Source organism: Plectropomus leopardus, chromosome 7 (assembly GCF_008729295.1).
Source record: "Plectropomus leopardus isolate mb chromosome 7, YSFRI_Pleo_2.0, whole genome shotgun sequence".
Taxonomy (NCBI): Eukaryota; Metazoa; Chordata; class Actinopteri; order Perciformes; family Serranidae; genus Plectropomus; species Plectropomus leopardus.
The window spans coordinates 8,378,870-8,405,393 of record NC_056469.1 but is presented as its reverse complement, the minus strand read 5'-3'; the positions used below and the strand labels follow the sequence as shown (position 1 = coordinate 8,405,393).

At 41.4% G+C, this 26,524-nt stretch overlaps 2 protein-coding genes across 11 annotated transcripts; one reads left to right on the top strand and one right to left on the bottom strand.

The window, feature by feature from the left end:
- Positions 1-591: 591 nt before the first annotated feature.
- gdf6a (growth differentiation factor 6a) lies at positions 592-7,444 on the bottom strand. Its single transcript, XM_042490492.1, has 2 exons — positions 6,937-7,444; positions 592-2,587 (listed from the first exon to the last, which is right to left on the bottom strand). The coding sequence occupies exons 1-2, from the start codon at positions 7,295-7,297 to the stop codon at positions 1,614-1,616; spliced, it is 1,335 nt and encodes a 444-aa protein (XP_042346426.1). The 5' UTR covers positions 7,298-7,444; the 3' UTR covers positions 592-1,613.
- A 2,776-nt stretch (positions 7,445-10,220) lies between these two features.
- On the top strand, positions 10,221-24,948 carry sybu (syntabulin (syntaxin-interacting)). 10 transcript variants are annotated; one of them, XM_042490894.1, is made up of 8 exons: positions 10,221-10,356; positions 15,650-15,696; positions 15,961-16,147; positions 17,879-18,025; positions 20,072-20,180; positions 20,349-20,501; positions 21,958-22,110; positions 23,102-24,948. In XM_042490894.1, the coding sequence occupies exons 2-8, from the start codon at positions 15,673-15,675 to the stop codon at positions 24,291-24,293; spliced, it is 1,965 nt and encodes a 654-aa protein (XP_042346828.1). In that variant the 5' UTR covers positions 10,221-10,356; positions 15,650-15,672; the 3' UTR covers positions 24,294-24,948. The 10 variants fall into 10 exon arrangements, with proteins under 10 accessions (XP_042346828.1, XP_042346824.1, XP_042346822.1 ...); XM_042490890.1 differs by having other exon boundaries at positions 21,955-22,110; XM_042490888.1 differs by having other exon boundaries at positions 17,825-18,025; positions 20,072-20,171; positions 21,955-22,110.
- The last annotated feature ends 1,576 nt before the right edge of the window (positions 24,949-26,524 follow it).

Sequence of the window (26,524 nt, the reverse complement as noted above, 5' to 3'; positions counted from 1 at the left end):
TCAAGTGGCCATGATTGAAGGTTTGTGAATCAGACTATGGAAAGTTATTCGGGCCTAAATAAATTTTAATTGAATAATTTAAATAGTTAAATTAATCCACTGATAAAAAAAAGACAAATTGTTGGCTTCTTATTCCCTCATAAAGAAATTCCCCAAAATGTTCTTTTTTGTGCTTTTCAGGAGGCCAGAATCTCTTAAAAACACTGAAAAATAATGAAATCAATAAAAAAAAAATGTTGCATTAATCATCAGAAGTACCAGACTGGTAGACTTTGTTTTGAATTTTATTTGTACAGTAATGGTGTGGAATATTATCCAGTAATATATGTATATAAATGACCTTATATATCATTGTAAAAGCTCTTTACACTCTAACTGAATGCACCTCAAAACTCAGATCCTATATGCAATTATGAGGTAGACATTAATAATGGTATTTTCCACCCTCTGCAAAAAAAATAAAAAACAAATATCGAATACACCTTAAATTACTCTTATCAATGTAAGAAATATATGATTATCATGAAACTCTGTACATCACAAATAATAAAATAATTATAGAATAGAAATTATACCGATTTGAGTGCATTTTGTATATTTACAAAGAAATGCCGTTTGCTCATTTCTTCATTCGTTGCACTTTTTAAAGTTTTCGACTGTACAAATATTTACAGCTCAAAAAAATAATGAACAGCAGTGCATTCAAAGCCAATGTGCATTTAAATATCGTCTCGTTTGCGAGTCTTTTTTCTTATATTTTCGTCATCAGAGAAGACAAACTCTCTCGCTGACCGCGTGTCCTTGGCGCAGTCAGTTGTGGAAGTGCATTTCGTAAAGATGCAGACTTTTGAGCAAAAAGTTCGCCTCAGTAATGTGTGCTTTATTATTATTATTATTATTATTTACAACAGGGCCCCAGTCAGGCACAAGTCTGGTTTTGTGTCCTTTCTGTCCACAAATGCGGACGCACGACGCTTCTCCCAACGCCTCTCAACTGGTCTCCAGTAAGGCAAAAAATCTCTTAAAGGCATTACCACCACCATCTTATCTCCGCTCCCCAGACCAGTCTGTGTGTGTGTGTTTGGTAGATTAGACATTCACCCCCTTTTATTTGGAAAACAGGCACTTGCTCGGGCCTGTAATGACTCCAGCTGGACAGTGGCAATTACGGCCTGGATGCACATACCCAAAAGAGTCCGGCCTGGCTGGCAGGATCACACGGCAGAGCTGACAACAAAGCGCTGACAGGCAAAGCCCACTGTCCTCTGGCCTCGGCACGAACAGGTGCACAGTCGCTCTAAATGGGGCTCCCCATCTCCTTGTACCAATCCTTTATGCCATATGGACACGTCTCACTCTCTGGGAAACAAAAGCCTGTTTGATGAGTGATGACTTGTTGCGTGGATGGGAATGAAGGCGTAACACGTTAAGGCAAGAGAGTGTGAATTATTGTGACTGTACTAAGTCTGAATAAATAGCAGCCTTTATTGTGCATCCCTTTTGAATAAGGCGCGTCACGCGTAAAAGCATTCCAGACCTGTGAGGACTCAACCTGGGACCCATCATCTTTGATTTTTCTGTCTTTTAAAGATTTTTTTAATGAGTAAGAACCGCTACCTGCACCCACACTGCTCCACCACCATGTCCTCGTACTGTTTGTACACCACGTTATTGCCTGAGTCTATGTACAGGATGCTAATGGGGCTGAGTTTGGTGGGGACGCAGCAGCTGGGTGGGGTGCTGTTGGGGTCCATGGAGTTCATGAGCGTCTGTATGATGGCGTGGTTGGTCGGCTCGAGATGCGACCTCAAGGGGAAGTCACACACCCCCTCGCAGTGGTACGCCTCGTAATCCAGAGGCGCGATGATCCAGTCGTCCCAGCCCAGTTCTTTGAAATTCACGTGCAGCGCCTTTTTGCTGCATCTGGATTTGGATTTCTTCCCGTGCCTCTTCCCGTGCCGGTTGCTCAGCGCGGTCCTCCTCCGCCGCCGGGGCCCCTCTCCTTTCACCCCCCTCAGCGACACCCCCTCCTCCTCCGCAGGCTTCACCACCATTACCGCCTCCTCCTTCTCTCCCACCGACCGCCGCGACTTGATCTTCTCCTTCATCTCATTAAACAGGTTCTCCCTCTTCTTGGAGCGCGTGTACGCCACCAGGATGGCCTTCTCCTGCTGGGACCGTCCGCTCCTGTCCAGCCCCAGCTGCCTTAGGTCTACCTCGGTGTCAGTTTTGCGCAGAGTGACGCGGAGCTGGAAGCAGAGCTGGTTCCCCTGCTGATAGTGATGATGGTGATGAGGGTGGTGATAATGATGCTGGTGTGCTTTAAACATTTCCCACGCGTCCAAAACCTCCCAGCCGGCCTTGGTGGAGTCCAACGGGTCTAGAGACCTGGAGTCCAGCAGCCTGTCCGAGCGGCAGGGGTAGAGCTGGATGTCGTAGAGGCCCGTCGTCTGCAGGGAAGTCTGCAAATCCCCGGGCGCTCTCCTAAATATCCTTAATTCCGCCCCGACCAGCTCCTCTTTGTCTGAAAGGGTTGAGACATCAAACAGATACTTTTGTCTTCGCAGAGGAGAGTGCAAAAGATCGTCTGCAAGGATAAAAGAAGAAAATAATTGCAGTCAGATTCACTTAGGGTGTACAGTGTTCAGAGAGATGGAGGGAGGGAAGGAGGGGGGCGCACATTCTCCCACAGAGGCCTTCTCTCTCTCTCTCTCTCTCTCTCTCTCTCGATCACTCTTTCTTGTTTTTCAAATGTCCACCCTGAACATGCCTGGAACAAACTACAGCTGACAAGTCTTCTGTTTGGATGAGAATGCAAAAAACCCCACAGTTAACATTAACCCCACAGTTTTTTCGCGGCAAAAACTTTGCTCATTGTCCAGCCTCAATCCACGTCCATATTACCATTATAAAACCGTTCTGACTAATATTTTCCCTTAATTTAAGTTGATTTGATAACATTCTAACATAATTTTCTTAATAATAAAATATCTGATCATGCTGGGGGCTAAATGAGGGCTAAGTTTATCTGCTTTGAGGCTTCCTGCGTAAAACTGTAGTTCCCAAAGTTTCTTGATTTCATTTCATGCGAATTTGTGGCGCATCGACATTTTGAAATTATTTTATGGTGCAAAAACACAGTGTTTATATCATACAAGAAGTGTCTAATCTAACTTGTTAAAAAAATCCACATATTCTGTGTTTATCCAGTAATGCCACTGTAGGGCCCATATTTCGCTTTTGTTTTTGAATTGACAATAATCCAATAAAATCTGGCTAGATTTCCAATGCCACGCCACTGTTAATCAAAGCCAGCGTGTTTTAATGAAAAAAGTTCAGTTTTCATTTCACTTGATGACAGATTGATTATTAATTTCCAGCTCTTTGACAGAGGGGAAGTAAACTTTCCCTTCTTTAAAGCTCTTAAATCTAAGCAGCAGTCAGAACATCACAAACGTGGTTAGTTTTCTTTCCTCTTTTTTTTTTTTTTTTTTTTTTGAGAACTCTTGTAGAGTTGTAAGGCAAAGAGAAAAAAAACAAGGGGCCTAGTGATGTGAAGGCCCCTGGGTGCTGCCAGACACAACGGACCAAAGGCGACATACTGTACACTCAACTGAACAATACACAATTAATGCATTATTCCCTGCTGGAGACCCAGGAGGCCTGCAAATATTCCACCAAGGCGGACCAATGACACTGGAATATAACACTGTGGAACAATGCATGAAAAGGCGTTTACAAAACACATAAAATATCCGCATTTACAAGGAAGTACAAGAGCTTTTATAATATACATTTTGGATCAGAGAGATTTATGATAAGCGTATTATATCATGCACGTCAGGCTGCGGCTTACAGCTTATTTAAGTATAGACACAGTGACCATTTTCTTGGTTTTGCTCCAACATAAACACTATAATAAGCTATTATTTTCCGTTTTCCGTTTAATTATTTTTCTCTTATTACAACGCAGATAATTTAGCAAATGTAACGGAAATAATTGTTATATTTCCTGCAATTTTCTTTTTTTCTACTTTAATTTATCAAGAAAAAAAATTCAATAGGTTAGTTGAGTTTTCATACGTGAAATTCTTTCTTTTAAATTTCACATATTTTCCACTTATTGAAAAGACGCAGTTTTAAACCTAAAAACGGAATTAAATTTCTTGTTGAGAGGTGGATGATGTGGTGTCTTTTTATCTTATAAAATAAAAGCACGTTGTTCCCATTTCTATCTGAAGGGGTTTTTTTGTTGTTGTTGTTTTTTTTACAAAAATAAAATAATAGTGACATGCGTCCGTCTATACACCCCTGAGATATAATTTGTAAAACTTGTTCTGAAGAGATATTTGAATCTGGCTGTCAGTTTCCCTCGGTGAACCCTGCCGAGTCCAACAGTAAAAGCAGATTGAAACCTTGTGCTCGTTTCAGTGACTTTGCGCGTATGGTCTGCATTAAGTTTCCTCTTCTTTTTTTTTTATAAGACCTCAAACAAATCGAATACAAGTTCACCAAATAATTAACAGTTCTGAATTCCCAACTTCCTCATTAAAGCACGTCCCCTCTTATATTTCATCTCATCCTGCCAACGACAACATTCCCCTTTAAACGCGCCTGCACGGACTGACTGAGTGACTGACTGACTGAACACACTGCTGGAATTATTGAGAGATATTCGTGTTGACAGTTTAAAAAATTTAGAGAGTTTTCGTAATTTAATTATTATGTAAAAAGCCAATTTTTTCCATTACGCATAAGATGCTTGACGATGGATAATTGGGAGGAGTGCGGTGGAGTTTATTGCTTTGTTGAAACGGCATCCTGTGCACTTTTTGTTTGACCTTGTTGCTTGTATTTGAACAAATGCAAAACATGTTTTTGTCATCTATGCCTCTGTTGAGAGAGAGAGAGAGAGAGAGAGAGAGAGAGGGAGAGAGAGAGGCCGTGGCTGCACCATCTGCGCTTTAATGAGTTACCCCAAAGTGCCAAAAGTAATTTTCAGATTCGGGTTATTCTTTTCTGATCTTGCCTTTCCTGACCTGCAGGAAACACCCTGCCTGGTTTTATAAGCAAATTTCATTTACCTACAAAAGTGTGAAAGCCGTAGATCATGTGCACTCAGTTAAAGCTGTCTCTGCGTGGATGAACAATGCGTAAAAGACCTAAAACCTGTTACTTTACGCGTCAAAAAAATGCTGCCCCCGTGTGTATTTCTTTCCTGATGGAGGCGATTTAAATAACGCAAACTCCCAGCTGAGGTTCATTCTGCAGGTTAATGCAATGCAACACTTAGGGGATGCTGGGAGGACTCCCAAAAGAAACCAAAGGCGCTTGAGCTGAAAGAACGGGAAGAAAAATAATTTTCCGTAATTAAAGTGGCGGTCGCAAAGGGAGGTTCCGCAGTAAAAATACGAACCACTTCACAGCGGAGGAAGTGCTCTTTCAGGTTTTTTTTCTTCTCCCTCCTCGTCGTTTTTTTGGTGATGTGCCCATCGCGGCCGAGCTGGGTCATTATGGGAGAATAGACAGTGTTTGATATGTTATGACATGAACACTCAATTAGATCACCGAGTTCAAATACTTTAATCAGCCGTTCGATGCCAAGCAGCTCTCAGAGGGTCCAGCTCGGGGTCAGAGCCAGTGACACATCACATCAGAATCACAGGAGAAAGTGAGGCGTTTTTCCTATCAAATCAGTTCACACTACAAGAAATGGCCATACGGACGAGCCTTTTAGCCTCATATTCATTCTTAAAAATTCCTTTTTTTCATCTGAAAGAAAGCAAGTTCGTGTGAGAGCATTACTTATCTCCAATGCTGTTAGTTTTTTTGAGCAAAAAGCATCAAACTTTCTAAAACTTTTTTAGAAACTGCATTTCATTACATTTCACTAGGTACTGAAGAAAAGGTTAATTTGCACTGGAAATATTTGCACCTCTCCTATTAATAATAGTATGATTTAAGCAGCCGAGTCTGGACTAAATAACTGGTCGTGATGGATATTTTTTGCAGCGCGCAACCTCGGAGTGTTTCAGGCAACGCAAACAAAGATAGCTTTTATTTCTCCTGCAAAGATTAACTCGGCTTATGTCCCCTTGTGCGTGTTGGATGTGTTTGTGTTTATCAGATTGTGTTTGTCCTCGCAGGCCTGTCCAATCACTTGGTTACACATGTTAACTGACCCAAACACCTGCTTCTCACACCGAGCCGCTCTGCAATGGCCCCCTAGCTCCCTTTGTCAGAACAAGTTGGCCAAAGTGGGCACGATAAGGACAACAAATTTGACTTTTAATACGTGGCGGATTCAGGGGCTTTAACCTCTTTTAAAAGTTTAAATGTTCTGGCTTATTTTACCACGTTTGCGTTTGGAGATTAATATAAAAAATCGAAAATGAAACAAGTGCTCTCATATAACTGAAAAAAAGTTTCCCGTGTATTCACGTGGTGGGAGCAGAGTAGTTTTCTCTGCAGGCTGCGCTGACAGTGATTTACAGCCTTCATTTAGAGAGCGCCTTAATTAGTGTTTTACTGTCGTGTTACCCCGGGGTTAATTTAAGTGTAATATAAGTTAATACTCGGAAAATGTTACATGTTGCGGTGGCTGTGCGCCAAAATAGACCTGAATACAATCACAGAACTGCCCCCGGACAACATATAATCCTGCCGCTTTCGAGATTTTCCTTTTGTTTAACACTTTTTGCTATGATTCATCGACATTTTGTGCGCGTAAAAATGCATTTGCGCGTGATTTTTTGCCTGATCTAAAACGTGCGTAAAAGTTGAGCATGTTGCTCTGTACTTTTTATGCATAACTGTAGCCACATTTCATTAAGAGCTACACAAGAGCAAAATTTCTGACCAGTCAGTTGAGGACAAACTGTGCCACAGAATTATGCAAGAATGAGCAGATGGAGTTGGCACCGGACTGAAACCAACCTGTTCCTCTGTCCACAAAACTTGTTATGGTGTTGGCAGATTTAGAGGAGCGGAAAAAGCTTGCGTTTAGTCCGAGCTTCTCTGCAGCCGAGTATGTCCTGTATATAGAGAGCATGTATTCATGCGGCACAATAGCGTCCTTAAGGTCTTCTTTGTGATGGCCCACGGTGGGATGCGAAGACGCGAAGATGTCTTTTAGGATTTTGGATGACCTTTGTCCGTCCCGATGAGAGATCCGGGCTCCCCTGTTTCTCCTCGGCGCAGAGGGGGAGATGATAGCAGCAGACTGGAAACACGGTATATTCCCAAGGAAAACAAGGAGCAGGCCCAGATATAGCGTGACGAGTCGAGATGCGTCCATGGCTGGAAGAGTCACCGGGAGAAGGAGAAGAAGAAACTCTTTATTTCCCGCTCAGTGAAGCTGGATTCGGGGGGCCGCCGGGGTCGGAGATGGTGTGCGCGTCAGGGTCGGAGAACTGCTACTTTTGCGCCCTCCGGTCGCACCAGAAGAAATGAGTTTTGCGCTCTGGACTCCACACAAGAGCGGAGGCTGTTGGAGCCGAGAGAAACACGCCCACATGGTCGCTCAGTGCAGGGCTTCCCAAACAATTTCATGTCACAGACCTCCAAAGAGACGCCAACGGACCGCCACAAGATACAGACACGAGAGTCCATGTGGGAAAGTTTTTGCTGGTGGTGATTTAGCAGCCAATTACAGAACTTATCTACACTGTCCATGTGGAATAATTGCTTACTTTATTTTGGATCAGAGTAACTTAAACTGTGATATCGATTACTGAATTAAAATATAATGTAATTAAGCTAATTGCCAGTTTTGCTCCCTCCTTAAATATGTTAGAGACAGATCAAACTATAAAAGCGTATATATCCTGAGCAGCACCTGTTTCTACCAAGTTTGTGAAGCTTACCAAAGTAAAGTTTCAGAAAAGCTAAAACAGAGTTATAGTGCTCCTTATCGCAAAGTCTTTGAATGCCTGGAAGCTTCCAAGGACATGTCAAATCAGATTAGATTAGATTTTACGCACAGATAGTCTAACACCAATGTGTGCACAAGCAGATCATAAAGCAGCGGAATTTTTAAACATCATGAATTTTGAAACTTAGTTTGACACATTCATTTGAGGAATATTGTTTTGTAAATTCTATTAAATTCAATTTAAAAAAGGGGCAGATGAAATGTTAGAATTGTGTTTTGTGTTGAGTGGATTGCACTTGAAAATGTGAGAATCAACTCATCGGAAACAGAAACATGATTTGATAAACTGAGGCAGAGGTCTCGTGCATTTAAATGTAACATAAAGGTGTGATCTCAGTAAACCCATAATTTTGTCTAGATGTGGAGTCAGTCAAATGTATCTGATACATTTAAATAACGATAGAGGCCTCTAGTGGACATTGGCATTTATTACATCCGATTTCGCCCATATATATAAAAAACGAGGACAAATGCTGCATTCATGTCCTGTGGGAAAATCTGATTGTATGACTCATGTTTAAACAGTTGTGCGGTATAAGTCATTGCTCCTCGGTTCAAGTGGTTTTAACCTCGTCAGTTCGTCCTGATCAGGTTTTACGCACGGACTTGAACGTCTGATTTTTGTTTAACGGCAATGCAAACATGTCAATGTGATGTTCAAATACAAAAGCGAATAATGAAATAGAAGTTTGTCATGTTAAATGTGGCCTGAATTGACTATTCGGGATGTCAGAGATTCCAGGGTTCCTTGTTACCTCCGTTTTACCTAAACGCATCACCTGGGTTTTGTCGAGGAAAAACAGCAACTCCTTACTTCTTCCATACTTGAAGAAATGGAAACAAGCCATTTTCTTAATAAATAATTACTTAAATGATTATCAGAGTCGTTGCTATTTAATCTTATAGTCACTTGACAAATTGTTTCAGATGCACTTGTGTATTTTCATATGGTTTTTGTGCAAAAATCTTATTGTTATTATTATTATTATTATAAAATAACTAGTATAGGCTAACTAAAGTTATCAATACAAAGTACATTTCCCTCTGAAGTGCAGTGCAATAGAGTGTCATGATTTTAACATACTCAAGCAAAGTAAAAGTATGTCAAATTTGTACTTCAGTACAGTACTTGGGTTAATTCCACCACTGACCATTTTGCAGCCCTTGGCATGCATTCACAATATTTTTATTTTTATTTTTTTACCCAATCTACACGCAATAATGCAGGTCACAACAGTTGTGAGTTTCAGCGATTCCGTGGTGACGAGAATGTTTATGTTCAGTTAACCTGCAGCCCATAGTATGCATTATTGTCTTGTTCCAGCAGAGGGCCTCAGTGATATATAAACAAACGGCTGCTCATAAGTCACGCGCTAACATATGATTCAGTACCACCCAGAGTCCGGCGCTTCCTCAGAACCTAGATTGGCACACACGATGATGCAAGAAAAGACAACATTAACATGTGGCTCACAGGTCATTTCATATGATAAGATTTAAATCCTACTATGGCCTTTAATGGCTGCCAATGGGACACTAATTCCCTTGTTTTGTTCAGTGGCGCATTTGCTCCAGCAAACATAATGTTTCTATAACACATAATATGTGTGTGCTGCCGTCAGCGTGATAAATTGGCACAGAAAGCGCAGGCGCTAAATTGAAATATACAGCAAACTGATATAAATTTGGACAGGAGCAGCATTCCTGATTTCAGCACCATGGAGAGCAAACTCCCTCTGACACTGAGAGGAAGTCAACAGACACGCGCACATCACCGTACACACAGACCCTTTCTGCGTGTGTGCTTAACATATGTTAGGTCTATATTTCATGCTGGGCATTTAAGCTGGCATTCTTATAATGTGCGTCAGTCAACAATATGAGGGAATATATATTCCACGAATCCACGCGTTTGGATAAATATTGTAAAATGTAGAGTGAATTTTGGCGCTGAGCACATATTGATATCATATTAAAATGTGCATTAATGAATAATGTATCGTGGCATATCGCATGGTAAAATGGCACTCTTAGGGAACACACAGCGGCATATAGATTTACACCATACGTTAAAAAGCATATTTACATATGATCTTAAGCAAAATTGTCATGTTGACATGTCAGCACAGATAGGCTATACGAAGGCCTGTCCGCAGCTTATGGCTCTATATGTGTTAAGTAATGCGTTGCGCGTTATGTAACACACTTGGGATGGCAGTCATATTGTGCGTGCACTGTCAGTGGTCTCGCTTCTTGTCCAATCGTGTGTGTCTTCAGTCTGCACACAGCTCTCCTCCACCCGACATCCACACAGCAGAGCGGAGCGGAGGCTGGCACCGCCAAAGCACCAGCAGCGGAACGACCCTTTGTGCTTCACCGACTGACGCGCATCCTTCTGAGAGGGACCACCATCACACATCCAGGCAAGCATTTCAATAATTTTCCTTTCAAAATCAATTTCAAACCAATCTATTGTTACCGTGAGGTTTTGAAAATGAAAGTGTTCTCTGGGTGGGAGCAGGTGGTCTGAGGAGGAGCTGTTTACAAGTTCGGGAGCGAGTCTTTTGTCGAATCATCCAAAATGTGCGCACACATCATGAATGTTTGGGGTGGTTCTGGGTGAAATTAGGACACATGATGTCTGGAGTGGGATGTTTACATCCCCAATGGTTACATCCTATAGCTGCTTTATTCTGGAGGCATTTCCCGGAGAAAAACATTCCCACAGCTGTGGGGGCGCCAGATGAAACAAAACAAAATCCCCATCGCTGAAAACAACATGATAAAATATAAAACAAGCCTTCTGAAGACGGCGTAGGAGAGGATGCTGTCACTGTCAGGGGATATCAAGACACAAAATTATCATTAGCTTTTATTAACAATAGAAATGGCTAATGGCTAGTAAAATGTGGAAAACAAAGGAGAGGCATGTAAACATGTAAACACATGGGAGGGTCTTTTTTTCTTTGGTCAGAGCAGTGCTTGTATTTTGGTGGCTTAAAAATGTTAGGCTTAGTTTATTATGAGAATGTATTTTTAATAAACTTTAAACACCATGGAGCTCCTATGTTGAACTATATGGTTCTAGAAAATGAGTCTATTAGAGTTTATCATAGCAGTCAGCTGTGTTTTATGTATGGCACAAGCCTGAAAAACATCTTTCATATTATCTATCAGGAAACTGTCAGTGTTGGTTTTGGTTTCGATATAGGTTGATTCCTGTAAGTCAGAGAAATGACTCAGTCATGACTTCATGCAGTGATGATGCAGTCTGTTTAAGGGTTGTTGAGCTCAGAAAGTGTTGCAAATGATGCACTGCTCAAAATAGAATGCAATATTTCCATTTTCAGAGTACATTATGTCCTGCACGACATAATGATAAAAACTGAGTGTTTAAAGAAAGATGCTCAGTTAAGATCACACCATTCAAAACTGTGCAGTCTGTAACAGTTCATCATTAGGGAATACACCATCAGGAGAGGCAAATATTGAGGGCCCCCCACAAAACAATTTGGGAAAAGAGGCCCGTGATGGCTGCTCATATTGGCACATTGGCACACGATAAAATCCTTAAACGTCCCATAAAAATATTATACCGTGCATTACCACTGCCCAGAAAACCTTAGTGGGGGCCCTTCTAGCCTGATACCATTACTCAGAGAGTTAAGCTTGCTACCTCTAAGTGTGATACATGCAATGCTATAGTGTAACTGTTAGCGCATCCACTTGGGTTTCAATGGGTGTCTTTGCATAGGGCCCCCCCGGAGTCAAGGATCACCATTATTCATCAGTGTGCATCAAATGTCGTCATCACCATTACACAACCTAACACCTCTGCCACAATGTCGTCAACAAACCAAACTGAGTAAGTGCACCATGGGGTTAACATCCAATCGGAATAAACAGCCTCACTTAAGTCCATGTGCATGATGGACATTAGAAAGCTCATACTGGGATGGATTAGGGGAATTTATTATTCACGCCCACTCAGTGCTGTTTTTAAAGTAGACCATCTGGATCTGGGAAATGGCTCTAGTGGAGGCTTAAAGACTTGTTTACCAGTCATGTTCACATTTATCTCAGCATCCCACTGACAGTTTTCCTTTTCGAGTACATGTGCATCCTAAATCAGGGCACTAGTTGTTGAGTGGTTGCTTGCGCAGGTAGTTTGGATAAGTTCATCATGCTTAAGAGAGCTGAAAATCCTGTGTTAGCAACTTAGATAATGCTTAGCCTGTCGCTCGGTGGGTAGCCAATCAATGTTGTCTGGAGTCAAGCAGAGGATGTCAGTGCAGGACTAAATGCTTAATCCTACTTTGCAGGGGCAAGTTCAAGATGGGAGCAAGTGTCACCAGAGTTAGGATGACAAAATCTAATCACCATAAGCCACTTCACATGGCAGCGCATCCCTTCACCTCACAAGGTTTCAGGTTGTAAACTGACACTATCGAGTCATCAGCGAATTATTTTATCCAGGCATTAGATCAAATAACGAGACAACTCCATTTTAAAAGATTTGGCTCCATGATGCAGCAGTCTGTCTGATCTGACTCTTCATTTTTCATCTTCTAATGTCACCGCCCTCCTGCATTTCCTTCATAAGGCTGCTTGTTGCATGAATTAATAAAAGTCACTTCCAAAGCTGAAAATATTCACACAGCTCACTCCCCTCAACCACACCCTGCCTGTTTATTGAATTATTTTGGCTCCTGTGCATTTGCCTCAGATCCAGTTTCTTTTCTAGCACTTAACTAGAGTACATACTCATTCCATGCTCATTGGAAAAACATTTTTAACACCCATCAGCATGGTTTTATAACCCCTTAATCTCCACCATTACTTCATTTTCTTTGTCGAATTGACCTATTCCATTCCTTGTGAGAAAATCTGTTTAAATATTCTTGATAAATTCCAGTAATCATAAGCAACAAATGTAAGTCAGTGGTGCTTGAATAAGTGTACACAGAAGCTCCCAAAGCTCACACATACTGGCTGAAGGACACAGTGTTCATTCAGTCTGAGAAAAACACTGCACAGTTGAATGGCAAACACCCCCACATCACCTCGACACACTCTAGATATTTTTTTTCTCAGTGAAGGACGGTGTTTCAGGATGAGCAGCAGAAGCCTACATTCTGTGCAGATTTACACATAATTAGATGCGTGTAGCTGGAGTCCTTTGCACAGCGTTTTCCCTCGGTTGCTAAGACTGTTGCTAGGGCATGGCTCCGGTCGCTCTGCCCTGCTTGGTGCCTATAATCTGCTGTGCCAGTGTGCCGGGCAGCTGTGCAATGCTACAGTATGATGATAATGTGGAAGCCTGGAAATAAACTGCAGGCAAGGTGATGCAGGCCACCCAGAACAAAAATCTATTTTTGAGTCTGATGAAAGGAGTTTTGAGTCTGATCCCCCTCGAGTCTTTGCGCTATTTTTGCAATCCTCTTTGGGCTTGAAGAAAGAGGATTTTGCACGAGTCTGGGCAGCTCATACAGGGAACGTGGCTTATATTAGGTCATAAAGTGGTGATATTTTGTTATTGATTAGGGATCGTTTTGGATGAAAGCAGAACTGAAAAAAGATAACATCTGGATGAAGGTAGGTTCACTGATGCGACAGCAACACACAGGCCTTGGGGTCAATTACATCATTCCCAATGCAAAAAAGAAAACATGTATGCACTTACGCAACTGACCCCCTTAGGCAAATCAACAGGCGTGAGGAAGTGAAGTGATTGTGTAAAGTGTATTCAGGCATGGGAGAAACTCTGCATTATTTAGCTCTACAGCATCAATAAAATATCTTCCTTGTTTAAATGTTCATGTAGAGAGTGAAAACTTTTGACAAGAGCTGGTCTCGCCTTGTGACCATGTCTGAAAAGAAGATGCAATCATCGCTCCATCATGTATTATATCTCAATACTGGAAGCACTTTATAGTTTTTGGCAGGCAGCCCCACAGTTTTGGCACAGAGGGCTGATAAGGAGAGTTAGTGGAGTTTGGCTTAGCAGAGTCATTTACAGAAGTTGGACACCTTTCATCTTCTACTGTGCTTCATCTGATCATCTTAATCTGAGACGACTTTGAGGGAAAGCTAGAATATGAAAAAGTAATGCCAATCTTTCTTCTTTATAGCTGTATCTGTGTAGACTCTGAACTCTGTAGTCCTTTGAACCCACACACAGATGAGTTAAGAGAGTTAGTTTAAATTTATTCATGTCACAGATTTGCATTTGTCTTATCTCTTACACTACTTTTAGTCATGCTAGCTTGGCTCTATGGCAGTGTCGGTAAATTGGTCAGTCCACCACTTTGTCCAGCCTAAAAAATGTCAAGCTATGAGATGCATGGCCCTGAACAGACATTCATATTTCCCAGAGGAGGACTTTTGTGATCCCCTACCTTTCCTATAATATGTGTGATTTATTGTGTGTGTGAAATATATCGACAACTAATGGATGGATTGCCGTGTACAGACATTCAAGGTCCTTTGATGATAAATTTGAATGATCTGACCTCTGACTTTTAGTCTAACGCCACCAGCAGGTCAAAGTTTTACTTATCTAGTTATATATCTTAGTATATGCATCAAGGATTTCTATGAAATGCATACATGCATGGTTCCTAGATGATGTTTCCTCATTAGTTTGGAGATCACCTGACTTTTCATTTGAAGGCCAAGTTTGAGGATGGGTGTGGTCCAAATGCCTTGATGAAATTTCTTCCAAGTGGGCACAAACATCTACATGGACTCAATGAAGAACTGATTCAATTTTGGTGGTCAGAGGTCAAGGTCACGGTGACCTTACATCTCATTCTCATGAACGCCATAATTTCAGAACACCTTGAGGAAACTTCTTCAAATATGGCACAAACGTCCACTTGTACCCGACAGAGAACCGATCTGAATTTGGTGGTCAAAGGTCAGTGTGACCTCATAAAACATGGTTTTGGCTTTAACTCGAGAATTCATATGCTAATCATGACAATATTTCACACACATCTAATAGGATAAAATAATGAAGTGATGACTTTGTATATCCAAAAGGCCAAATGCCAACTTTACAGTGACATCATAATGTTCTTAAAAAACACTTTTCTAGCCATTACTAAATATCATAACTCAGGAACAGAAGAGGACTTGGTGACACTAATCTTGGGTGTTCACTTTGAAATTGTGGTGACTGTATATATCTTCTTTGCTGCGGGGGGAAGATGTGTGGGAAATATACATGTTTTCACAGACATGGACGTGAACTTGAGGAGGCATACAACCGCAAGACGATAATTGTTTTAATTTGTGATTCAGGTGTGATCCTATGACAACGGAGTCTGTAGTTGTCTCACATTTATACACTTTTTTATTTGTTTTGCTGTAAAATTCATTTGCCTTCATTTGATAGTTAAAGTACTTTACAAATTCTGATTTAAAAGGCAACTAGCAGTTTATTTTTAGTGTTGACGTGCAGAATCTGTTTCATGAGGTCATAAATTCAGTGTGTGTTGGTCACGGCTGGCTCTGGGCTTCTTGTGCCATCTGTGCCAGGCAGGATGTGTGTGTGTGTGTGTGTATGTGTGTGGTGGTGGGAGGGATTTAGTGGCATAACAGAGCTCAGACAGTGGGCCCTTGTCTGGTTTGAGCCACGTCAAAACGCTGCCACATACACAGACCAAAGGAAAAATGTCTTACCTGATTTCTCTACTCTTTTTCATTTGACAGGGGAAAACGCTCCGTGAAGCACAATGGGACCGTTCCAAGAATATGAGGTGAGTCTCATCATTGCTGGTCACTACTGATAGATTTAGGCATGTTGAACTTTTTAACAAATAGAAATGTTATTTTTATGCAATGCAGTAAAGACAAAGGTAGGTAAAATGTGACCTTACAGTTATCAGTAAAAGGCAAAAATATGAACAAAAACTTTTATGAATTTAAAAAATGTTGTCATCCTAAAGAAGAATCGGAAGAGTTAATGTGGGTGGGTATGTCTCTGCCTATAGCTCTGACATGACAGATGTTTCTTCCAGCAGGAAAAGAAGTCACCGGAGAAAGGAAGCCCCCGCAGCCGCATCCCACGTTTGGTCCTCCATCCCTTCCGAGCAAAGGACAAAGGTTCACCTCTGTCTGATTCACCTTTTTCAGAGGAGGAGGGGAAGGAGTGTGACGTCAGCTCCGACCACTCCAAAAGGACCATCAGCACCAACAGCTTTTGCTCTGGTAAGAAGTTCAGCTCCAGTCTGAGCACAGCTGACGAAAAACAGCCAAGTAGTCATTCGAATGCCAGGCTGTCAGATTCAAGATTGTGATGCAGTGCTATCGGTTGGTTGGGTAAATGTTAAATCCTTAATGCATGTGTAATGAAAGCAGTGATGGCAGATGTATTAAAATCCTTAAGTACAAAATATCAATGCAGCTGTGTGAAAATACTCCAACACAAGTAGAAGTCATACATTAAAAATCTTACTAAAGCACTGGAGCATGATCAGCAAAATGGAACATAAGTATTTAAGGTTTAAGTACTCATTATACAGAACTGTACTTTTAGAGTGTTTTAAGATGGTGGAGCTGCTTTTAACAGTTTTAGTGAGGAGAAAGGTGGAACTGATTACTCCCAATGGGAGAGGAACCCTTGAAAAGCCTGGCATGAAAAGTTTTTGTTTTGTTTGTATTCCTAAGTAATTAATGCCACAACAAAATTAAAATTGGCTGAATTATTCGGTATAAAAGACTGAAGATTTTTACAAAAAAAAACATAGAAAGAGCTCTCTGAGGCCCCTCTCATCCCTCAAAGGTGCAAAATGGTTTAGTTCACCCCTCTAGGATTTGTCTCTACACACAACAAGAGCCTGGTGAGTTGCTAATGCTGCTGGAGCAACAACATACAGTCATGTCTTTCCCTAAAAGTGAAGTTAGGGTTCCAAAAAAAAAGAGAAAGAAAGGAAAGGGAAATATGGAAAACTGACTTAAAAAAAGAACAAAATAGAACAATTGAATCAAAAGGTTTATCAGACAGACATGGATCAAGACTGGAGGGGCGGAGTCTACAGAGACTACTTATGCATAGGGCCCAGAATTTGGTGTTACGCCCCAGATGATCAAATTGTGTTAGTACTTTAAAATAAGTAAGAAAAAACTGACAGTCTAGATAGATTATTTCAACTTATGACTGACATGAATACTTTTTAAAGGAACGTTAGAAAATACGAATCTTGAAATAAGACAGTCTGTGATTGCTTTGTGATCCACAGAAATGTCACTGTGTTCTTGAAAATTCATCAAATTTCAAGAGTTAAGAGTTTTCGCTTAATGGCAGACACAACATAAGATTTTTGCAGTGTTTGCACTGTGCAAAAATTTCAATCTGCAAAATAATCACGAACATGTAGCATAAAAAGTTCAATATTTCGCTTTGTAATATAATGAGTGTATAGTATAAAGTAACATTTTTATACTAAACTAAAATAGAAATACTGAAGTAAAGTTAAAGTACAAAATAGAGTGTTTGAATACATGTATTTAGTACTGGATTACTGTACTTCATATTTTACCTTCTTTTTTACTACAACCTAACTGAACAAAACTAAGAAAAACAGTTATGTTTGTTTCATGTTCATCTTAATTAGCCTCCTTAACAAACAGAAAAAATGAAAGACTCCAGAATATACTTGTGTGTATGTAAACTAAGTGTGCATGTGTGTGTGTACACAGTGTAAACTGCCACACAAGCACTTTACAGCTGCTTTCTGACAGTAAGTAGCTGTTGTGAAAGCTGTCGCGTTATCTGTCAGATAACACTCAGGCTGAACCTTGAGCTCTGATTGACTGCCTGTGTTCGCTGCCTGCCCCGCGCTGCCTGTTCTTGGCTATTACTGTCTGTGTGCCTGTCTACAATAGATGACACCGGCTGCCCCACTAGTCAGTCTGTGTCCCCCTCCAAAACCCCGTCAGGCTCAGAGCAGAGTGCCCACGGCTCGCCCATACTCCCCGAGCGCAAGACCAAAGTGAAGAGGGTGAGGGTGATGGCCGAGTGGAGCAGCGAACCACGGAGCAACCCCAGGCACAAGAGGGAGATGAGGTCGGCCATGAAAACCAGAGGTGAAGAAGAATACACCATGAAAAAAATTGTTGTTTTTCTTCCCCAGAAAAAAAAACAGAATTAAGATCAGCAAAATTTGAAATCTTCACCATAAGGCCTGTACTAGCATGGTCCCATACAGTGAAATTATTGGATTTTTGTGAGTTGATTCTATTTTTTTTTTTCTGCAGTCTTATACACAGCTCATGGGATGTTTATATACGTCTGCGTGCCAGTGGTTCCCCAAAGGCCAAAGTCCAATAACTGTATTTGTCACATGTCAGCAGCCAGCAGATTCTCTGCTATGTTGACATCAACAAACACTGACTGGGAAGCAGCTGCGTGCCTAAAAGGACAATAATAATTGGTGTGAAGTGACATCTGTGCATCTGTGCTCTCTTAACATATACTTCAGAGACAGTGCACGCCAGTCTTCATCCCAAAATCTCCCCACTATCTGGGAGGGGAAGAAACAACTGCATGATCAGGAGTCAAAATGAGGAAGAAAGCTGATTGGTTGAGGAAAGGGTCTGGGAGCTTAGCCAATTAGGCTGATTAGTAGGAGGTTACTAGACTGACTGCACAGACTCTGAGTTGAATCACAAAGTGGTGGAGGATCACTTAGTTTGGAACTATTTTGTTTGTCACAGACATCACTGGACACGGTAATATGGTTTTGTTTGATGGGAAAAGAAGCTACTCAGGTATGGCTTTGGTTTTCATCTTTAATACTCTCAACACAATATGTAGTGAACAGTTTTCAGTGGTTAAACAAAGGTGGAGATGTTCTAGGCTTCAGGATTGTGCTGAGGCCTTTTGATACAGTGCATTTCTTGATCTTCTTTCTTTTGATTTTTTTACTCAAAGTGACTGGATGTAATTCTGGTGCTTTTATGGCATTTGTATTCCTGCTCAAACCAATGTTAGTCTTAAAACAGAGTACAGATTACAGGGAGTAGCCCATCAAAAAGCTGTTGTATGAGAATATTTGTCAGGCTGTTTTTTTTTTTTGTTTGTTTGTTTGTTTGTTTTTAAAGTTGATGTGAGACTTGTTGCTTATAAAAACTCTAACATGATGCTTTATTCTGCACTTGTTCCTTTGAGGTCTATATATTTGAGGGTGCTTATTAAAGGGGAGGCTAGTATAAACAGGAAAATTGTCCCCAATATATTATCATTCATGATAGCATAGAAAGAGAGTGTGTTTGTGTTCATGTTAGGCTGAATGTTGACGCTTGAAGTGAAACAATGGCCTTTTCTGGTAAAGCAGCACCTGAAGATGGAATGGCTCCACAAGTACAAATAACAAATATGTGTTGAGGCACAATCTGTTTACGTCTGATTTTACTTTTGGTGTAAAATGATGAACATTTTAGCTGTGAAATGTTTAAAGGGATACTTCAACCCCCCAAACGACCATTTGTGTATCAATTACTCATCCCGTGTTATAATGAAATTTTGAGAAAACTGTTTTTTCTCACATACCCCCAGTGAATGAAGAATCCAAAAACAGAGAAAATATATTTCAATATATTATATTTCACTTTCTCTTCAGTTGTAAATACTACACATTTTTGTTGTGAAAATACATGTGTTTGGGAAGCACTGAGCATATGAATGAATAACTGAGATTTGGATTATGCTGCACAGGTTGTGTTAGAGTTAGTAAATTAGTGTTTTGAGTTTTGTTGTTAAACACAGATGCTCTGTGACTTCGATCAACAGTTGACTTCAACAATTTTCTCTATTTTAGGGTGATACATTCACTGCAGGCTTGCACGATAAACAAAATCTACAAATGGTCTTGAGGGGTGGTGTATTCCTTCTTAAATATAACAGTGGCACCAGAGGTATTTTAAAGTCAGCAAACTGACTTTTCTTTTGCTCGTTAGCCACCAATTGATCATACTAGGTCAGTTGTGGCTGCACAGTGAGTGGTATGTTTTTATTTCATTTGCCTTCAACTTTCATTAAAGGAGGAATATTATGTTAAAATCACTGTTTAAAATCATGTAGTTTTGCATAAGTCTCTTTGCATGCTGATGCTGTGATGTTTCTCCCTGCAGGTAGCGAGGCAGACTTCAGCTCCTCCAGCAGCACAGGCAGCCTAAAGACCAGAGAGAGCCTCGGCTCTATTTCAGCTGGAAAGAGAGCTCCTTTACGCAGGTTTATGAGGTTTATATATTTGAATAATCTGTATGGTCTGCTTGGGTCACTACAAAAACACTTTGAGCTAAACTAGAACTAAAACAGGAGTGTCCATCATAAAATAAAATGCCCATTTCCCCTACTATTTTAGAATTAACTAATGATTTCTTTTGCCTAATGCTTTCTTTTATCAAGTCGCAGCACCCACATCAGACCGCTCCCAGTGTTTAAACCAGCTGGGAGCCCTACAGCCAACCGCGATGCAGAACTCTACGCTCCCTACAGGACTCCTCCCAGAGCTGCCTCCTCAACCAACAGCAGCAGCTGCAACTCCAGCCCCACTTCCAGGTACCAAACATCTTTCTCATATCATGCATTATTCATAACCACAAAGCACAGATTGTGGCTTTAATCCTTATCAGCCACATTACTCAGGGTTCAAAGGTTTAAATACTTGTGAAAAGTGTCTGAATGCAGCATAAGGAGAGGGATGTCTATCAAAGTTTCAAAGGGTTTAAAGAGGAGTGAGAAAAATTTGTGACCTCCTAGTCATGTATAACCTTTCCACCTCTCTACACTTGGATTCAATACATATATAAACCTTCCCTGCTTCAGGGAGAAACAAGCAGATTTTGGAGACTTGAGAGGTTTGGACAGTGGCTCGTGTGCAGAGTGGGCGGTGGCTGGATTAAACTCAGACTGTTGTATCATTTCCTCTCCTGCAGTCGTCTGGGATTATATCGGTCATGATTTGGCTGTGGTTGGGATTAATGAGGATTTAATATGGCAAAAAGTCTGAATATGGTGCCCAGACAGTGACCCTACTCACTGCATCCGATTGGTAACAGGATTAGAGGGAACTCACCTTGGTATGGAGGAGAGAGCAAGGTTATAAATATTTGAGAATGGCAGAAGCGATGTTTGAATTTAAATAGCATGCAGTTCAGAAGTGTTTGGTACCTCCATGAATTTCTGACATGCTGCTCCAGGCTGTGTAATACTTGGAATGTATAGGGCTTTATGTGTGTTGGCAACTCAGTCCTGCATCCAATTTAACCCAAAAATCCTTCCATAAATGAAAAAAAAAAAAAAAAAAAATCATTCAACCCACAGCCCACAGAATCTGCCCTCTTTTATCTCACATTTACAGCTTCCATGAATGCATTATAACCCTCTGCTTTTGTCACCTGAGGACACCTCGCTGTCAGCTTTCCTCAGAGTCATGTGACATCTTTTCCTCTGGCATACCATTTCCTGTGCTGTTTCTATTTCTGGCAGGGATGCAGAGCGCTCACATGAAAGCCTCAAGTATCCCAGGTTGCTAGGATATTGTGTTAGCGGCAGAGAGGAGCTTATGCTGCTTTGCATATTGTCCAAATCCACCCCCTCATCCTCTACCGAAAAAAAACACAAATCCTTTTATCAGTTCTCTTTGAACACGATGAATCACTGATCATAGGACATGCAAAGGGCATTTGCATGCTAATGCAATTAGCTCCTAGATTAAGTTTTTTTTCCAGTAAGGTGATTGCTTTCCTTGCAGACTGTGCTCCTATGTAGATAAACCAGCATTCAGAGGTTTTTTGCCTCTTGTCTAAATGCCAGTAATCCTGTGTCAGACAGTAATTCCAGGCTTCAGAGAGCATCTGCCCTGACAGCACTCTCTCAGCCAGACAAATTAGCATCTGCAGGAGGTGATTTTTCTTAATGGTTGCATCAGTTTTTCTGCTGTTGCTTCAAAATGTCTAGTTGGGAACTAATGATTGGTTCTAAATGGGTAAACAAGGCCTTTAACCAACAGAAGAGCGAACCTGGGCCGGTACCATTCCTGTGGAGACAACCATGGCATCAGACCCCCGAATCCTGAGCAGTATCTCACCCCTCTTCAGCAGAAGGAAGTGGCCATCAGACACCTGAAGACCAAGCTGATGGAGTCTGAGAACAGGGTCCGTGACAGGTTAGTTCAGATTTAGCAGCACAGAAGCTCCTGTGATTGTATCTGTAGCTTATTATGGTTGATGAAAGATGACAGTGAACGCATCAAGGGGGAAAGTGAAACCACACTGTGACGTAATGCAAACTGCTGCTCTGCTCAGCGGTTAACATTCTATGAAGTGTGAACCCGGTGGGAAATTGTTATTATATAAGTTAAGAAACAACATGATGCTACTGTCAAGAACTATGCACTGTGCATGTTCAAGACAAACATGACAGTGTATTTAAAACATGACTTGTATGCCCTTATCTTAAGAATTATATTTGGCATTATATTACACAATTAATTGCTTTTTTGCAAGATTCATAATGGAGATTCATAATGGAGCTGCAGCCACCTATAGCTTAGCCTAGCATAAAATTAGAAATGGAGGGCAGCTAGCCTATGAATGTAAGTATTTGACACTGAACAAAAAATAATGTATAAAAATCTATGTTGCTGCTAATCACTCATATATCTTAGACTATGATCATTTTCAAAAAATCTACCTAGCATGTAGTATATCGGAAATTTCTTTGGTTTTTTTTTCATATAAAAACCTAGTGGCATCATTACAACAACCTGGCATTTTATGAAAATCAATAAATATTTATGATTAGAACTGATTTTGATTTAAAAATAACTAAATGAATATATAAAATAAAATTAATGTTTTAATGCTTTATTTTGAAAAGCACATTTTGTGTGCAGAATGATACCAGTGTGTGTTATGTTAAAGCTGGCCCTAAGGGTTAAACACTTTCTTGTCATAACTTCAGACTGTCCTTGAAACCACTGCAGCCAAGCATTAAACTAAGTTAATTGGCAGTTGGCCCTATCTTCATATTCAGCACATATATCTGAGAGTGGTGTTGATCTGCATATCCAACTGTTGATTGACAAGAAAGTTAATGTGCATGTTTTCCAAAATGTCAAACTATTCTTAGCTCTGGATGTTTTCTTCTGTCTTCAGAGAGACAGAGGTTGAGGAGCTTAAGGCCCAGCTCGGCAGAATGAGAGAGGACTGGATTGAAGAGGAGTGTCACAGAGTGGAGGCCCAGCTGTCACTCAAAGAGGCTCGCAAAGAGATCAAGCAGCTGCGCCAGGTGGTGGAAACAATGAAGAGCAGCCTGATGGAGAAGGATAAGGGCATACAGAAGTATTTCATTGACATCAATATTCAAAACAGGAAGTTGGAGTCCCTGCTGCAAAGCATGGAGCTTGCCCAGAGTGGCGCCAACCTCCAAGACGACAACACCTTGGACTTCATGTGTGACAGCCCTGATAGCGGTGGGAAGAAGATGGTCGGGGAGGAAGAGGGTGGGATGGAGCTGGGAACTCAAGGGGCGGAGGCAATGGCAGACAGCGGGTTGCTGGTAAATGATGAGATGGCCAACAGAGCGGACATTTTAGAGCAGGTTTTTATGTCCACTGCGGTGGATTTTAGTCAGGACTCTAGTGGCAAGCTGGACATAGAGAATGGGCCTGGGGTGTCTGCACTGTCAGAGGAGGGACAGCTGATTGATAAATCTCCTGTGCCCCCACCAGCTCCACCAGTTTCCACCACCATCGACATCTCCTCAAGCACGCCATCCCAGCAGAACACAGAAGATAAAGGAATCCAGACCGACATAATGCCCATGTCTCCAGACCTGCAGGTTCTGCTCCTCCAGCTGCTCAAGTTCCACGGGGCAACAGCGGGAGACACAGCTCTGTCAACCTCCAGCAGTCTTCTGGGTTTCCCAAACCCACCCACATCCACGTCCACCACTGTTCCCAATCTCCCTAACCCAACACCTCCCCCATCCAGCATGCCCGGTCCTGCTCCCCCAGAAAGCCCTGACACCTCCACTGATTCTGGCATGTATTGCTCGGAACCTGCAGAGAATCGCCGCTTCATGGAGGAGCTGAATTTTAGCGTCGGTGAGGAGGAACCTTGCTTGTCACCGGGACTGGATGTGGTTGGCAAGCGTTACTGGAGCAACAGCTTCCTGGTGGATCTGGTCGCAGTGGCAGCACCGGTGCTACCCACAGTGGCCTGGCTGTACTCGCGACACGGTGTTGACGGAAGCGCTCCAGTGTACAACATCGCTGCTCTCATCAGGGGCTGCTGCATCATGGGATTGCACTCTCTTCGTCACGTTGCTCACAGGCCTGATGCGTAAAGGCTTCCACCCTGCATGCACACGCCTAACCTTGAACTAAAAGCACTTAAGCATCTTTTCAAAAGTATTTGTGAGATGTGTTGCGTTTTTTTTTGTTAACACTTGATATAAATGCAGTTATTTTTGGTTCTGACACCATTACTTTGCACTGTACAGTTACCATGAGTTGAAGAAAAATGGTGACGTGAGAGGGGTTATTTGTAAAGGGGTTTATTTATGTATTTATTTACCATTTACATGTATAAACGGATCATCTGGGTAGATGGTTATGTGTTATCATCGTCCTCTGGAGTCCCTAGTTGTCCTCATGTTTAAAAATGTTCTGTATGTTCAGATGAGATTTCTCGGTGGTGAAAGATTGAATGTTAGTTTCTGTTGGACGGGATTGAAAACGGTTTTGAGTTATTGTTCAAAAGGAAACCTTAAACCTTCAGCCAAAGCTTTAATGTGAATTCACTGTTACGTTTTGTGAAAAAGTATATATTTTTTCCTCCCTGGGAGTAGAGCTTTATTCGGTACAGCCTGTGTATTGTTCATAGAAATAAGTTGATGCTTCAAAGCAACTGACACTTGTTATGTGCCTGAGCTATGTGCAATACTGGTGGTTTACATCCAATGTCCTTGTATCTTTATTATTAAAGCATGTTAAATTCTGGCCATGTGTTGTCCCTTTTTTGGGTTTGTAATGGAGGAGAAAAAGACTAAACCGGGACAACTGTTAAAGTTTGTCTTATATAAGACTTATTTTAATGCTAGCGAAGACTGGGAGAGCCCATTTGCACAAGATGTTCACATAAATTAATAAAAGGGAAAATATCGAGTCTGAAGCCAAGTGCAACCAAGCAGCGTTCTCATGACAGCTCATCTTACGTAAAAGCTTTCCCGGCTTGTATTTTCAGACGTCCCTTGGGTTGCGGGGCTGACAATGTAATGTGCATTAGATCCACTTTACTGGGATCTCTCAGAAGCTGTAAAATGTCATCTGTGCCCTTCTACTAGTCAAACTGGGTCAGCGCCAGAGCAAATGTTGCCTGCAAAAAACGACCAATTTTCTTACATTCAGCCATTACATAACAGCTATCCATACTCAATGAAAATGAAAGAACAAGAAGATTAAATTTAAATGAACTAACACCTGGCATCTTTGCCATTTCCGTTTTCCTCTTAGCCGTTTGGTGATGTATCTTAAATTGCATAAGCATGACCTTTTGGTTAACAAGGCATCAGACTAGTGAGTCATCAGATGCTGTAATCTGCGCACTCGTCTGTGGGCTCTGGATTACAGTGAGTGGGAAGCAATGGTTGTAAATCAAAGAAATTGGGGAAAAAAAACACCAGTCCTGTAGAATCAGAATATGATTCTTAAACCAATTTCTAGACAATTATTCACCCATTTAGCTTGTTCTCTTTCTGAGGACGGATGACGTGCACTTTCTCTTTTTGAAAGTGGGTCGGCCTCTCAGAGGTTTTGGCAGGCAGGCAGTGTCCCCTGACAGATGGGAGTGACATCATTACGAGGGGGGTCAGATGAGCGATGACAGTGGTCTGTCAGTCCAGGTCAAAGGCCACCTTAGTGCCGGACATTACAATGATATTATGGTGGTATTAAAAACACTAGAGTGTGAGAGCGAAGCTTTATTTGGCCATGCTTCAAGCTAAATACTCCTATCAGCATGTGTTATGGGTGAAGTTATGGGTGAGTTTTTTCCTGCCTGTTTCCTGTTTCTTATTTTGTGGACTTTCCAGGTGTCCCCCTCTCCTGCTCACCGTGCGAGAGAGTGATTTAGCACACCTTTGCTCAATCTGCTGATTATGAGCAGGCAGTATATAAAGCCTGGAGAAGCCAAATGTTAGTGCTAGTGTGGCAGTTTGGGTGCTGTGTGTCAGATTGAAGACTGACGAACATAGTTACAGTGGAGGAAGAATGTTAAATGTTTGGCTGAGTTGTTCATTTCAAAAGATTTCAACTGTAAAAAATTGACAATAATTTATGTTCTCTACTGACTCTCAAAACTGTCAGTAGCTGCAACCTTCAGGCACATGGACAACTTTTATGTCATTCGTCAAATTTGTCTTTGTTTGAAAGTGCTTTTAAAGTTTTCGTTCCGTCATCTTGGTGTCACAGCTGCAGAGTCACCTCAAACTAGTGTTAGATTTTAAAAACAGAATTAAGGACCTTTTGAACACTGAATGCACATGTCCGGTTTCTGAACGCTGCTAGTTCAATTGTT

Excerpts from the sequence above, each read along its gene's own strand:
- gdf6a (XM_042490492.1), bottom strand. The coding sequence starts at position 7,297 with ATGGACGCATCTCGACTCGTCACGCTATATCTGGGCCTGCTCCTTGTT. Across the intron at positions 2,588-6,936 it reads TTTTGTGGACAGAGGAACAG|ACGATCTTTTGCACTCTCCT; the intron begins GTTGGTTTCAGT and ends TTATCCTTGCAG.
- sybu (XM_042490884.1), top strand. The coding sequence starts at position 15,673 with ATGGGACCGTTCCAAGAATATGAG. Across the intron at positions 18,026-20,071 it reads GTCGGCCATGAAAACCAGAG|GTAGCGAGGCAGACTTCAGC; the intron begins GTGAAGAAGAAT and ends TTCTCCCTGCAG. Across the intron at positions 22,111-23,101 it reads GAGAACAGGGTCCGTGACAG|AGAGACAGAGGTTGAGGAGC; the intron begins GTTAGTTCAGAT and ends TTCTGTCTTCAG.